The following is a 13,192-nucleotide window of genomic DNA, read 5'->3' on the forward strand; positions in this document are numbered from 1 at the left end:
TCATGTATGTAACGTTTTGGAATTTACAACTCAACTTTGACATTTGGTTGGTCGGTAGATGGGTTACATTGGAGTTACTTAAAAGCACAGAGTGTCTCATACAGTTGCTGAAGGGTATCTTGTGTGTCAAATACCAACACACAAAGCTGGGGACGCCCTGGCATGAGAACAGGCTGCTTATTTAATACTTCATTAATGTTACTAAGTCCAGGCATGTGCCATTTGAATGGCCAACAACATTACTGCATTTTTTGCAAGACAACCGTGCATGTTTTTTTGTTGTTGTTTTTGGCGCTCATGTCACAAGTCTCTTTTAAAATCTGTAAGCATGCTCAATGTCCCATCCATTCTTTTTATGAAGACAAACAACAAGTAGTAAGCGGAAAACAAGAGGACGATTGACAGGGAGAGAACAAAGAATAGAAGATAGATACAAACAGAATAAAGGGAAAGATTCAGGAGGAGGAGAAAAAAGAAAATGGAGAGCAGATGAAGAGGAAGGCATACAAAGGAGGGAGAAAGAAGGGAAAGGAGTAGGGAAAACATGATGATGAAAATCTCCTCCCTCTCTCCCTCCTCCTTCTATTTATTCATAATGCATTTTCTGGTAGAGCACATAGTGAGTGAGTGAGCTGCCGAAGCTTTCCTCTTTTACTCAGCTGGCATTTGTAGGACACCATGATGAGATTTCCTCCAAGGACTGTGCCTCTGTCGACCGACGCTGGTGTCCATGGACCCTGAATAGGTATGTAGAGATAGAGAGGAGGGGAATCAGTGAAACATAATAACTTTGAGATATGATATAATATTCCTTTAGTGAATTATCATAATATAATACTCTTACTGACTCAATGCTGATTTGTAAATAAGTTACTATACTTTATTCTCCTATGGGATTTTTACTAATACATTCCCATTAATCCTATAATATTAATTTAGAGATTTACAGTGTGTCATGTGTCATGCTTAATGGTATTTTATCTCTTATTAAAATACTTAAACATTCCTATTATACTCCTATAATGACGTAGTGTATTTATGGTGATTGATAGGTGTATTGACATTTCATTGACATTTCATTAAGGATATAAATGGATGGATAGATATGCTTTTTAAATCCCAAAGGGGAATTGCAATTAATGCTAGAGTATTTGTCATTTTACAACATAGGGTTGTATACTGAGATCAACTTAGTGATGTTTGATGCTATGCATGTGTAGTAATGTTATAAAATAAATGAATCTTAATAAATTGAAATCAGGTTTTTTGTGTTACCCTTGCAATGTTGGCTTTACAATTTGTGCATCATATAGTTATCTTTCATCCTTACACCCTTGATTCAGAAAATTTAAAACATGTGTTACATTACTGACATTTTACAAGTCATGAATGTGGTTGTCTGTCAGGCACAGCAGAGGAAAAGCAAATGAGCAAAATCTGATCCCGAGAGGATTTATCTGTTTGACAGAAAATAGCTGTCGGAAAGAACAGAATTGTCAATAATTGAGTTGATATTAAGCAGCTTGGAAAATATTTTATATTTTATAAATATATTTATTACCTTTCATGATTAATTCATAATTATATAAAACGGCATCACAGAAAAGAATATATTAACTAATGGTTCCATGACAGAGGGATCAATTCTGTTGAATATTAACTGTTAAAACATTTTGTACATAATATAATTTCATCAATTTAATTTGAATAAAATAAGTGCATAATTTTCCTCTGATTTATGAATGGTATATGGTTTGGGAATTATAGTTTGTATTAATTTGTCTAATCAGGTGCTGACAAGATACGTTCACCATGGAAACCTCACCAAATGTTTCTAAATGTGATGAGGACGTCGTCCAATCAGAATGCCTGATTCCAGGGGAGGCAGGGCTTGCAGATGTCCCCGCCAACACAAATTCCAAGGCCAACTGGGGGGCGGAACCTAACTTTAACCTCAACCTCAATCTGGCTTCACCAAGAAACCCTCACTCAGCCACAGAGACCTCAAAGCTGCATGGAGGTAACAAAAAGCACAATGGGAATAAAGGAGGTGGGAAACCTGGATCAAAAGGGGCAGTTAGTATGGAAACTGACAAGTCAGCAAGCACCCTGACAACCAGTGTGGAGAGAGATGATCCATCGAAACAAAAAAGCAAAATTCCAGCTTTGTCTCGCTCACCAACAGCTGAGGCGTTTGTGAACAGCAGAGGTGAGCAAAGACTGAAATCCCCAAACCCCAAACATACTCCTACCGTCAGCCCCAAGATGCACACACACAGCAAAATGGCAGCAATTTCAAAACCCCACCAGGTGGAACAAACGATGATTGCTAGCAGCCCGAGAACGACCGAAAGAGTAAAAACACAAACACATATTACATCTGAACTGACAACAAAGACTACAAACAAAGGTAGTCTAAAAATGCTAACAAATAAGAAGGAAGATTGTGGAAAAGAAATTAGCCTGGAGACACAGTCACCAAAAACACTTCACCTTCCTGTAAGCCCAAGAGTCCACAGTCAGAAAGAAGATTTAAATGTTATCAGTCCAAAACTGACCAATCGAACTCCAACAATAACGGCCAAAACCCAAAAACCAGAGCCAGCAAGCATGACTACAAGGTCAAAGGAGCAGCCCAGACATGACTCAATAAGTCATAGTTCTGACACGCCCCCTATAGGACCAAAATCACAAAATCAAAGGGCTGAAATGGCACTGCTCAGTACCAATACTCCTCAACAGAGTTCTTTAAGTCCCAAACCATCTACACATAGGAAATCCTCTGGGACTAGAAACACTTCCTCCTCAGGGTCCAAGGAGAATCTTGATAATAAAAATTCAAGAGTTTGTTCTGGATCCAAAACCAGTTCAAAATCCAGTTCAAATCCTGAAGCCATGACAGCGACCAAGGACAGGCTGGATTCTAAAACTGGCTCTGATTCCAAAGCCGGTCACAAATGTAAAACCCCAATGGGGTCCAAAGATAGCCTGGATACTAAAAGTGGTTCTGCTTCCAAAAGCAGTTGGGGATCAAAGGACAGCTTGGACTCTAAAACTGGGACAAATTCCAAAGCCAGTCCCAATGGTAAGTCAGGAATGGGTTCCAGAGATAGCCTTGATTCTAAACCTTCAATTGAACTTAATGCAAGCAAAACCGGCCTAGGTTCAAAGACAGTTGTGTGGTCAAAGGACGACCTGAATCCTAAAGCCAGTTTGGATCTAAAAACTAGTCCAAGTTCTACACCAGGATCTAATTCTGATGTCTTTTTGAGTTGTAAACCCAGTCCGACATGTATGACTCCTAAACCTTCTCTGGCGGCCTCTGGTTCTAAGATGGACCTTGTTGTCTCCTCGTCATCCTCAAGAACTGGTCTGTCTGGGTACAAAGACAACAACCTCAAGGCTGCAAGCTCCAGTGCTAAACCCAGTCCAGATCTTAAAACTGGTTCAGATTCTTCAAAGCCTGGACCAGTTCGGTCTAGCTCAAAATCAGCTCTGGCAGATTTGTCTTCGTCCTTGAAGCTCTCTCTTAGACCTGCAAGTAGGAGTCCTGTGTCTGGTCTTGGCAAAGGTCTTGGTTCTTCTTTGGCTGGGCCAAACAGGGAGGTCCAGAAGAGTCCTGGTTCTGCTACAGGTAATATCATTCACAGAGTCTAATCAGTTGTTGCAATGATCCACAACTGAGATCGGCTGACTCTTAGTTTATTTGTAAGGTCCTAGGGTAACACCATTCTCATATATCTCATGTGTTTATGTTGTATTAGCATGCTAGGCTTACAGCCCGTCGGTTGTGACTGTATACGTGTACCAGGACGCCTTTCAGAGAACAGAAAGACTTTAAACACACCCATCACCTGCCCACTGTGGCGCTGTTAACCTGAAACGCCTTATTACCTTATTGTTATTACGACCCATATTTAGGTTTTTTGTGGCAGTGACCTCTAGTGGCTGTACAACTGTAGCAATTGAGGACGCTGGGTGACACATTATAAATAGCGAGAAAGTCCATGCAAAGAGGTAGGATGGACTTGTTGGATGGGTCATTCCCCGGACATTTACTCAGAAGAACAATGTGCGAGTCCCATGTGAAACCAAGTAAATGCTGAGTAATTTTGAGTTTTAACTTAAATAGCATTAGGGACTAGGAACTTAAGTTACTGACTTCTGTAACATGACTTCCGTGACTTTTGTCAGAAGATTTACGTGATTTACTTACTTTAACCCAAACCACAATGTTTTCCTAAACCTGACCAAGTAGTTTTGTTGTCGAAATCTAACCAAACTGCGACCGTTTCATGACAATACAAAATGTAAGGTTTGTTGTTATGGCACCACCGTGTGGCCAAATTGAACCAAATTGGACACAGTACTCCATTGGGTCCTCAGTAATACGTGAAAAGTTGATGGATGAACGGCTGTGACTGAACATCAGAGTTTCCTTCCTCTGTAGTTACAGTAGATAGTGTAAATACGAACCATATAAAATCCAGGCCAAAAAATTTTGGTTTGTCATAAGATTCAGACTAATGGTGTTTTCATACCAAAAGCGAAGCGAGTGTTCGGGGCGGTGATTTTACATACAAAGTCAATGCAAAGAGCCGCGATTTCTTGTCGGGCGGCACGAAGTGACACAAAGGGGGCGGTGTCGGCGAAGCGAAGGAATTCACGCGAGTTGAATATTTTCAACTCTGAGCTGAGTTGCGATAGCCTATCAACGTTGAGATTGTCCCTACGTCGGCTTCACAGCGTTGTGTGGAGAGGGCAGAGCAGGAGATTGAAAATCTGCTATACCTAACAAAGCATGAATTCATATGTTTAACAAATCTGCATCATATTGTAGTTATTTCGGCATCAGTTTGATCCGTTTATTGCTATTTAATCACAGCAAAATGTTTACTTTGGGTTCATACAGCTGAAGAAATGGCGAGTGGTGTTTATTTGCATTATAGCATTGTGTGTGAACACTCGGCAGTTGTCCAGCGATATATCTCCCGCGAGGAGAGCATTGAGTGGATTAAATTCGTGTTTGGTCTGAATGCTGCATAAGAAAGACTTCCACATTTAAAGACATACAGAGTTATTGAGAGAATCACAGGAAAGACTAAATAAAATGTATGATGAGCAGAATAAATTATGCTGCTAGCTTGTCTATTTGCTAAAAGTTGTTTCTTGTTGTGGTTTCAGGCCCACTGGTTCCTCTGGCCACCTCCAGCCCCAAAACCAGAACTACTGTTGCAGTTGGATCTGTAGCAGTGGAAACGAACCCCAGCAGCACACCCCATGAAACTAGTCTAACTCAGGGTCTCACCTTTGATTCTATCACTAAGACTTCAGTGAAAACAGGCGGTGCCCACAAGGAAGAGCATTTGAAACCTCCGGAGACCAAAGTGACAGCTGTACAAGAACCGGTGGTATCCAAGGGGGCTGTGCAAGGGGTAGGTGTGACTGACAACGCTGGGCGGTCACCTGGCACACCACTGAGCAAACCAAGTCACCTGGGAGATGCAAATGCCATCACTGCTGGTAGCGACATCCCATTGTCAAGGGCAACGGGTGTGGAGAGTAAGAAGGAAGAGAAGAAGAAGCTGGGAAAACAGAAAAATGGTCTAGGGAGTTCTTCTCTCTCTCCCTCATCTCCTCTCCATCATCTTCCTCAGCCTTCCACTCATCCTGCGAATTCCAAGACTGTAAGGGAGACAGCAACCATGACCGACCACAGTGAGAGGCTCCATCTGCGGGAAGGGGAACGGAGGGAGGTGGGAATTCAAGTGGAGGTGGATGTGGTCGAACGCTCGGCTTCCAGCAGCTCCAGCCTCATTGGCTCTCCCAGCTTTCAGTCAGGTACTTCGACATCGCCAACGGTCCCATCACTGCGCTGTGTCCCTGCTGGCCAGCCGCCTTTACAGCATATCTGCAAGATCGACATCGAGTTGCGCAGCCAGTCAGGGCATCCCTCTGTTGTGACTGACAGGGCTAGTTCCCTCCCTGCCTGTCTGCGTACTTACAGCTTCCAGCAGAGCTCTGCTCTAATGTCAGAGTTACAACTCGGACAAAACCAAGACAAAGACGTAACTGGTGAAAGCATCTGGGAGGACGAGGAGGGGAAAGGGGATGACAAAGGAACAAGGGACCAAAACGAGGAGGAAGAGGAAGGGGAGGAGATAGTGAAGCCACAGGAGGTGGCGTGGGACAAACAGGGGATGACATGGGAGGTGTACGGTGCCTCCGTGGACCTGGAGTGCCTGGGTACAGCGATCCAGTCCCACCTGGAGTCAAAGATTCGGGAGCAGGAGAAACACATTACTACTCTGAGGAAGTCCATCTGCTCCAACAGCAGTCTCAGAGGGTATAAGATGAAGAGGAAGAAGAGGAGAGGAGGGATTCTGGGATGCTGCAGGAAGACGCCCGCTGTGGCAGACTAGTTGAGAAAGAAAATAATAAAACTGTATGCAAAAGGACACATATTCATATTACCCCTGCGTAGTTTAACCCCCTATGTCTGACAGGCCTGCATGCAAGCGTGGATTAACGCATACACTGGCCTAGGCTTCAGGCTAGGGGCCCCACGTGTGCAAGCGCGTGCGGCTTCACTTCTTACAAGCTGCCGGTCCTCTTCTCTTCCCTCTCCATATCAGGTCCTCTGTGTCTATGTGACACTCACCTGTTCCTGTTCTCGCCTGCCATCTAATCTCTGTCGGTGGAGAGAGAGCACGTAGAAGCTTGTGTGCCCTGTGTTTATTGTTGATATACGATCTTAAGTCTGACTTTCTGCCTGGTTCAACTGATATGTGCTGCTTTGCGCTGGGAGGCTTCTGGGACGCACTGCAGTGCTTCTAGTGCAATCAGCGACGCAGACAGACTCAGTGGACTTGAGTGGAGTGAGTCTGGGGTCATGTAAACTTGGTTTAAATGACACGGTAGCAGGTGGTCCATGTGATGAAGCACTGTGCTGAGCTCAACCCTCACATATGGAAGATAAATTTGATACAAATTAATAACTTACCACTAAAATGTCTCGCTCCAGTCTAGGTTGCAAAGCCGGTTGGGGTTGTTTTGCCTTTGTTTCAGGACCGTACAGCTGAACCAAAGTCACAGTTACTGACTGAAACAGCATTGTTTTGGATCACATTACGTTGCTTATCAGGATCCTCCCTACTCTGCTTTTGATTGGCTAGTCCGGTCTGGAAAAAATGGGACTCAGGTTTGCCAAGAAATGTAAATCACTGCTGTGCCTACATCTTTACAGAGGCCTGCTTATCAACATTCCAGATCAAGGCGTCCACATGTGCACCAAGAGAGAAGGGGGACTCTGTGTTTTACATCGATGATGTACAGCTGTTTAAACTGCATCAAGTAGCCTCAGCACTGCAGCTGAAGCATGCATATACAGTATATCACCATAGTGAAGAACAGAGAATAATAACTTATAAGTTAATATTCTCTGCTTAAATGTTGTCCACTGCTGTGAATGAAGCTGTGATCTCTCTGACTGAAAGTGCAATACAATCCATTTCAATCGTCAACAGAAATCTCAAACCAATGCTAATACATATAGTGACCATGTTTAAACATTTCACAAATGTGTGTTTGTAAAGAAAAGTTAAGAAAATTAATTAATTACTAATTCACACACATTGCAAGGTTGTAATTTCAATAGCTCGCTCATTTATTTATATATTAAATCACCCCTCATCTGTCCTGGACATCCTCTCACAACTTTTACAGCTGTTAGTTGTTCTTTGAAATGTTAAAGGACTTTTATTAAAGGAGCGTATGTTGAAATTCAAGGGATTTAATATTTTGTTTTTTACTGTGGTATCGAATTGGGTATCAAGGATCGAGAAATTTCACAGGTATCAATATCGGCTACTATATTTCTGGTAGTGTGACATCCCTAATAGTAATACTAATACTAATCAGCATTACGGATTCATGTGTCATGTGTTCGCTCAATTATTTGTAAACATTTTTCAAAAGATGCGTGACATGGATCATGAGATGACAGGAAGGGGTTCCACAGAGACAGCTTATATCTATGGCCCAGAATTTTGTGCTATACCCCTGAGTCAGTCTTTGGGACCTTTTTGTGCTCAGTTGCCCGGCTGCTTGTTACAAACCTGAAAAAAACAACAGGGTGTGAGAGGCAAAAAAACCTGATAAACACACTGTGTGGAGAATCGCTGTGTTGTGGTTAAACTGAGAAGTCAAAAAACCAAGTAAAGTCATTAGGTTTAACCAGCCCGTCAACGAGAACATAATGGCAGTGTAGATTGACTGTGTAAGCAGCATTTTTACAATGATTGGTAGAGTTATTGTGCAATTATGACAGGAGCAAAGGAGGAAGTCAGGTCCCTATTAAAGAGTGAGAAAGTTTACGTTAGAAGTTAGATGGGGTGGATGGAAGATGGATGGGTGAGGATGGTTTGAAGTGTTAGGTTACATAATAATTTTAATTTGATTTAAACCCAAACCAAAATATTTTTCTCAACCTAGCCAAGGAGTTTTCTTGCCTAAACCTTACCAAAACCAAAGTTTCACAACTTTGACGTGTTTGACATCACATTGCGTGACCTATCAGTCTTTTAGGTATGAGGAAAGGTTTAACATACTGGAATGCAGAAAGTATATTAATACACTGGTTGGGTTGATTTTATCAATGAAACAAAAACAGAGAAAGAGCGAGGAATTAAAATTCTTTTGCTCTCGCCTGCCTAACCATGACGAGTATTATCATTACTAGTACTGTAGCATTCTTGCACACATTCTTACTTTTGTTTTCAGTCTGATATCATCTGATACATGCTTATATAGAGGAGCTGAAATCAGAGAGATCACAGCTTCATCCACAGCACTGGACATCATTTAAGCAGAGAATATTAACTTGTGAGTACTTCTGTGTTGTTATATCACTTCACTATAAATCAATGCAAATTGTTTTTCTTTGCAAAAATTCAGAGTTGTCATCTTATATCTTTATACGCATTTCAGAGATGTTTGGGTTCAGTATACTGAATGTATGAAAAAGTGTTTTTATTATTTTAACATTCCTTTTTAATGACATTTATCAAAATTTTAAGAGAACCTTAGACTCCTAGGTTAGGAGACTTGGCTTTGTCTTATTTAGAGATGCACTGATTGCATTTTTCCTGGACAATTCTAATTTACAATGACCAACTTTTTAAAGGTCTGACCTGCCGATTCTGATTTTGGATGATTCCGATTTTCTAACTTTTTAAGAACCATAATTGACAACATACACAAACACATATTTGTTGTCTTTCTTTTAATTACTGGTTGAGCAGCTTTAAGGTTTTATTTTATTTGGCAGTTCAGTGAAGGACAGGTGTGCTTCAAATATGAGCAAACAATTGAAGTCAGCTTTTACTCTTCTGTTAAATGCAAATAACCATTTCTAGCTTTTCATTTTTTGAAGATAACCAATTTTATTTTTCAGTGAACACAGAAGAGAAACTATCACTGCATCACCATGATTGCAAAGATTTGTGTCGTCCTTCTTCTGTTTGTTGGTAAGAGAAACTTTTATACCAAATAAAGATCTATACTTGCCTCGTCTTGCCTAAAATTAGTTTGAAATGTGAGACTTAATATAAAACTGATGTGAGATTTTCTGCTCAAAACAGCCTCTGGCAACGCAGAGACCACAGCCACGGCTGGACCAACATTCCCACACAGCACGGCTGTACCAACAACCAGAACCAGCACTGCTGGACCAACATTCCCACACAGCACGGCTGCACCAACAACCAGAACCAGCGATGCTGGATCAACAGTCCCAAACAGCACAGCTGCACCAACAACCAGAACCAGCACTGCTGGACCACCAGTCCCAAACAGCACAGCTGCACCAACAACTAGAACCAGCACAGCTGCACGAACAACTAGAACCAGCACAGCTGCACCAACAACTAGAACCAGCACAGCTGCACGAACAACTAGAACCAGCACAGCTGCACCAACAACCAGAACCAGCACTGTTGCACGAACAACCAGAACCAGCACGGCTGCACCAAAAACCACAACCACTAAGGCTGCACCAAAAACCACAACCACTAAGGCTGCGCCAAAAACCACAACCACCACGGCTGCACCAAAAACCACAACCACTAAGGCTGCACCAAAAACCACAACCACTAAGGCTGCACCAACAACCACAACCACCACGGCTGGACCAACATTCCCAAACAGCACGGCTGGACCACCATTTCCAGACAGCACAGCTGGACCAAAATCCCCAAACAGCAAGGCATGATCAACATTCCCAAAACAACACAGCTGCTCCAACAACCAAAACCAGCACGTTTGGACCACCACCAACATGTAGCGTGGAGTGTGTTTGTAAATGTTAATCTCTGATATGTTATCACATGTATCACTGAAGGAGGTGTCTGTAATTAATCAAACTGTCTGTGATTGGAGGAATGTTCTGGTTCAGAGGCTTGTGAGTGAATCTGCTTTTTGTCTGTAATTGCAAAAAGATGATCTATAATAAAGGTTTACCAGTTATTCTTTTTCTTTTTACAAATTACTTATTGAGTAATGAGTAACATAATGAGTAAAAAAATATACAATAGCAATTAAAACATTTATCATTTACATTTATTAATGAACATTTCTTAAGATATTAATACTGAAAAACTCAGCTAATCAGCTTCATCAGACTGTGTGGGTGTGGCACAATCAGATCTCTTTCATTTGTAGAACTTTTCATTTGTAAAAGGACAAAGAATTTATTTCTTCTTTCATGAGTGACACAGTCTTACTTTAATCACCAATGCTTGACCTTGGAAATAGCAGTCTAACAAAGACTATGTGCTACAGTAGAAAGGTCTAGGGAAAGCTTGTATGTAGATCCTGTTTGAGGGCCAAGGAACCAGAGTGAGAAAGGACAAAACACAGAGGTTCAGGGGTTCAGGCCTATGCTGACGAGCAGCGGGGATAGTTCATCACCTTGGTATATGCCGCACTTGATGGCAACTTCAGCAATTGGCTTTGAGTTGGCTTCCAGACTTGTTTTCCACAGCCCCACTGAGTTCTTGATGAAGGCACTAGTGTCCTGTTGATCTTCTACATTTCCAAGGATTCCAGTATCCATGTATGTGGCATTGAGGAGTAGGCTTTCTTGTAGTCAATCCAGGCGATGCACAGATTGGTCTGCCTGGTCTTGCAGTCTCTATCTGCTCTATCGACCAGTAGCTGGTGCCTGGCTCCCCTGGTATTACAGGCCATTCCCTCCTGGGCCCTGTCAATGTATTGAGCCATATGCCCAGGGCTGGACTGGTAATCTAGCATACTGAGTGGGCCGATGCACCTTTGGGGCCAGTGTAATGTAAATAATTGATTTATATAACTGTTTTTAAAAAATGGGCCAACAACCAGCCCATAAAGCATGAACAATGGGCCCATTGGGTAATTTTCTATAATGGCACTGGGCCGGTTCAATCAGATCTCTTACTGGCCCCCACCCACTCTTCTCTCATTACGCTTATTTGCACAATAAGCCTGCAGTGTAATGTCAATATAGAAGAAAACTCTGTGCTGTCCGAAAAAAGTAACTTAATCTAAAAACAATAATAAGCTACTGATTACTACATTATTTTGTATTATATCTTTATATTCTGAATTGTCACCTGCCACCTGAATTTTGTGCTTTCTTGGTGCAGATAGTGTCTCCAGAATAAAGGAAATTAAGTGTTTAATGCTCAATATTTTTGGGGAGGACCAGGAATATATTCTTGTCTTGTTCTCATGGCCCCAATCTTGTGCAATGTTACGTCTCATGGGCTAAGTGTTTCTTCACACCCCTAATCTGAGCCATTAAATGAAAGCATGGTTTATTGGTAAGGGGTGTACGACCGATTTTGGTGGGCTGCCTGGGCCACAAATGCCAGGGCCGATTTTTTGTCCTAGTCATGCCCTGCATGTGCCTACTCATCTTAGTGGCTATGATGCCTGACAGGAGCTTCCATGTTGTGCAGAGGCAGGTTATTGGCCAGCAGTTGGATGGGATTGTTCCCTTCTGGGGATCCTTCATGATCAGGACTGTACGTCCTTGGGTTAACCATTCTGCGTGGGTCCCATCCATCAGCTAGTTGGTTCATTTGTGCTGCCAAGTGTTCATGGAGTAATTCACTGTTCACTGTTTCTGTGGCGTACATAACATTAGGCTTGGGTATGGCTTTATTAGGTAGTATAGCATGTAGTGCTGCATTTTCTAGCAGACTTTCAGAGGGTTCTTTCTTACTTAGCCTTGGCAATCTTGGGGGTCCAGCTTGGTTATGATCTTCAATTGTAGGTCAGTTGCCATTGTGTTAAGTGATTCTATCCCGTAAGGGCTGTTGTTATTGGGGCATGACATCTCCCATATATATTTGAAGTTTTAAGTTAAATGATCATTTTACAGTTTTTCTCACTCGCATTTCCCAGATCAGAATTGAAATTCTCAAAACGTCTTGTTCAACCTCATCTCATCACTTGTGCACATCATAAAAGCAATTTCTCATTGTTTAGAACAAATTGCAAATGCTTTGACATATTGATGTTTATGTACGATTGTCTGCTGTTTCCTACATCATCAGTTGGTTATGTTATGCTGATCACAATGAATTATACCGGTTCTCTGTTTAATAGTCTTATCCCCTAAAACACTTGGGCACAAGTTCATTGCAAAAGTCACTACGCGCAAAATGGCTGAACACGTTGTCAAAATCAAAGTTAAATAAAGTCTAACTTTTTTGTAAATGTCTCCTTACTGTATTCTCTGAAGATATTCGTTGTGATGTGGATAAAAATCTGTGACCTGACAGGAACATCAGCCTAAGCAGGGTTTCACATGCTTACATTTCTAATTTTGTAATTTCTTCCGTTGTGCTGTGCAGTGCTGTAAAACCGTCTTGTCTTTTTCTTGGTCTGTCAACATGTCATTGTGATGCAGAATATATATATATATATACATATATATATATAAACAGTAAAAACGTAACTTTGAATCCCTGTCCAATCTCTTGCAATGTATAACTTTATACTGTTGAAATTGATATACCATATTTATATTATATATACCATATAAGTGCAGCCTTGTGCATTTTCAATCACTGTCATCAAAACTTTGACCATAGTTTACATCAGAAAACACTAGAGTACAATGTTACAATGATAACATGACTAAACATTT

At 41.5% G+C, this 13,192-nt stretch overlaps 2 protein-coding genes across 2 annotated transcripts; both read left to right on the forward strand.

The window, feature by feature from the left end:
- Nucleotides 1–1,812: 1,812 nt before the first annotated feature.
- On the forward strand, nt 1,813–6,422 carry gprin3a (GPRIN family member 3a). Its single transcript, XM_046064003.1, has 3 exons — nt 1,813–2,209; nt 2,810–3,634; nt 5,185–6,422. Exons 1-3 carry the CDS (start codon nt 1,813–1,815, stop codon nt 6,420–6,422), a joined length of 2,460 nt encoding a protein of 819 aa, XP_045919959.1.
- Nucleotides 6,423–8,860: 2,438 nt separating this feature from the next.
- On the forward strand, nt 8,861–10,440 carry LOC123980365 (cell wall protein DAN4-like). The gene is made up of 3 exons (XM_046064720.1): nt 8,861–8,883; nt 9,455–9,527; nt 9,642–10,440. Exons 2-3 carry the CDS (start codon nt 9,488–9,490, stop codon nt 10,268–10,270), a joined length of 669 nt encoding a protein of 222 aa, XP_045920676.1. The 5' UTR covers nt 8,861–8,883; nt 9,455–9,487; the 3' UTR covers nt 10,271–10,440.
- The last annotated feature ends 2,752 nt before the right edge of the window (nt 10,441–13,192 follow it).

This window comes from Micropterus dolomieu, linkage group LG12 (assembly GCF_021292245.1).
Source record: "Micropterus dolomieu isolate WLL.071019.BEF.003 ecotype Adirondacks linkage group LG12, ASM2129224v1, whole genome shotgun sequence".
Classification (NCBI taxonomy): Eukaryota; Metazoa; Chordata; class Actinopteri; order Centrarchiformes; family Centrarchidae; genus Micropterus; species Micropterus dolomieu.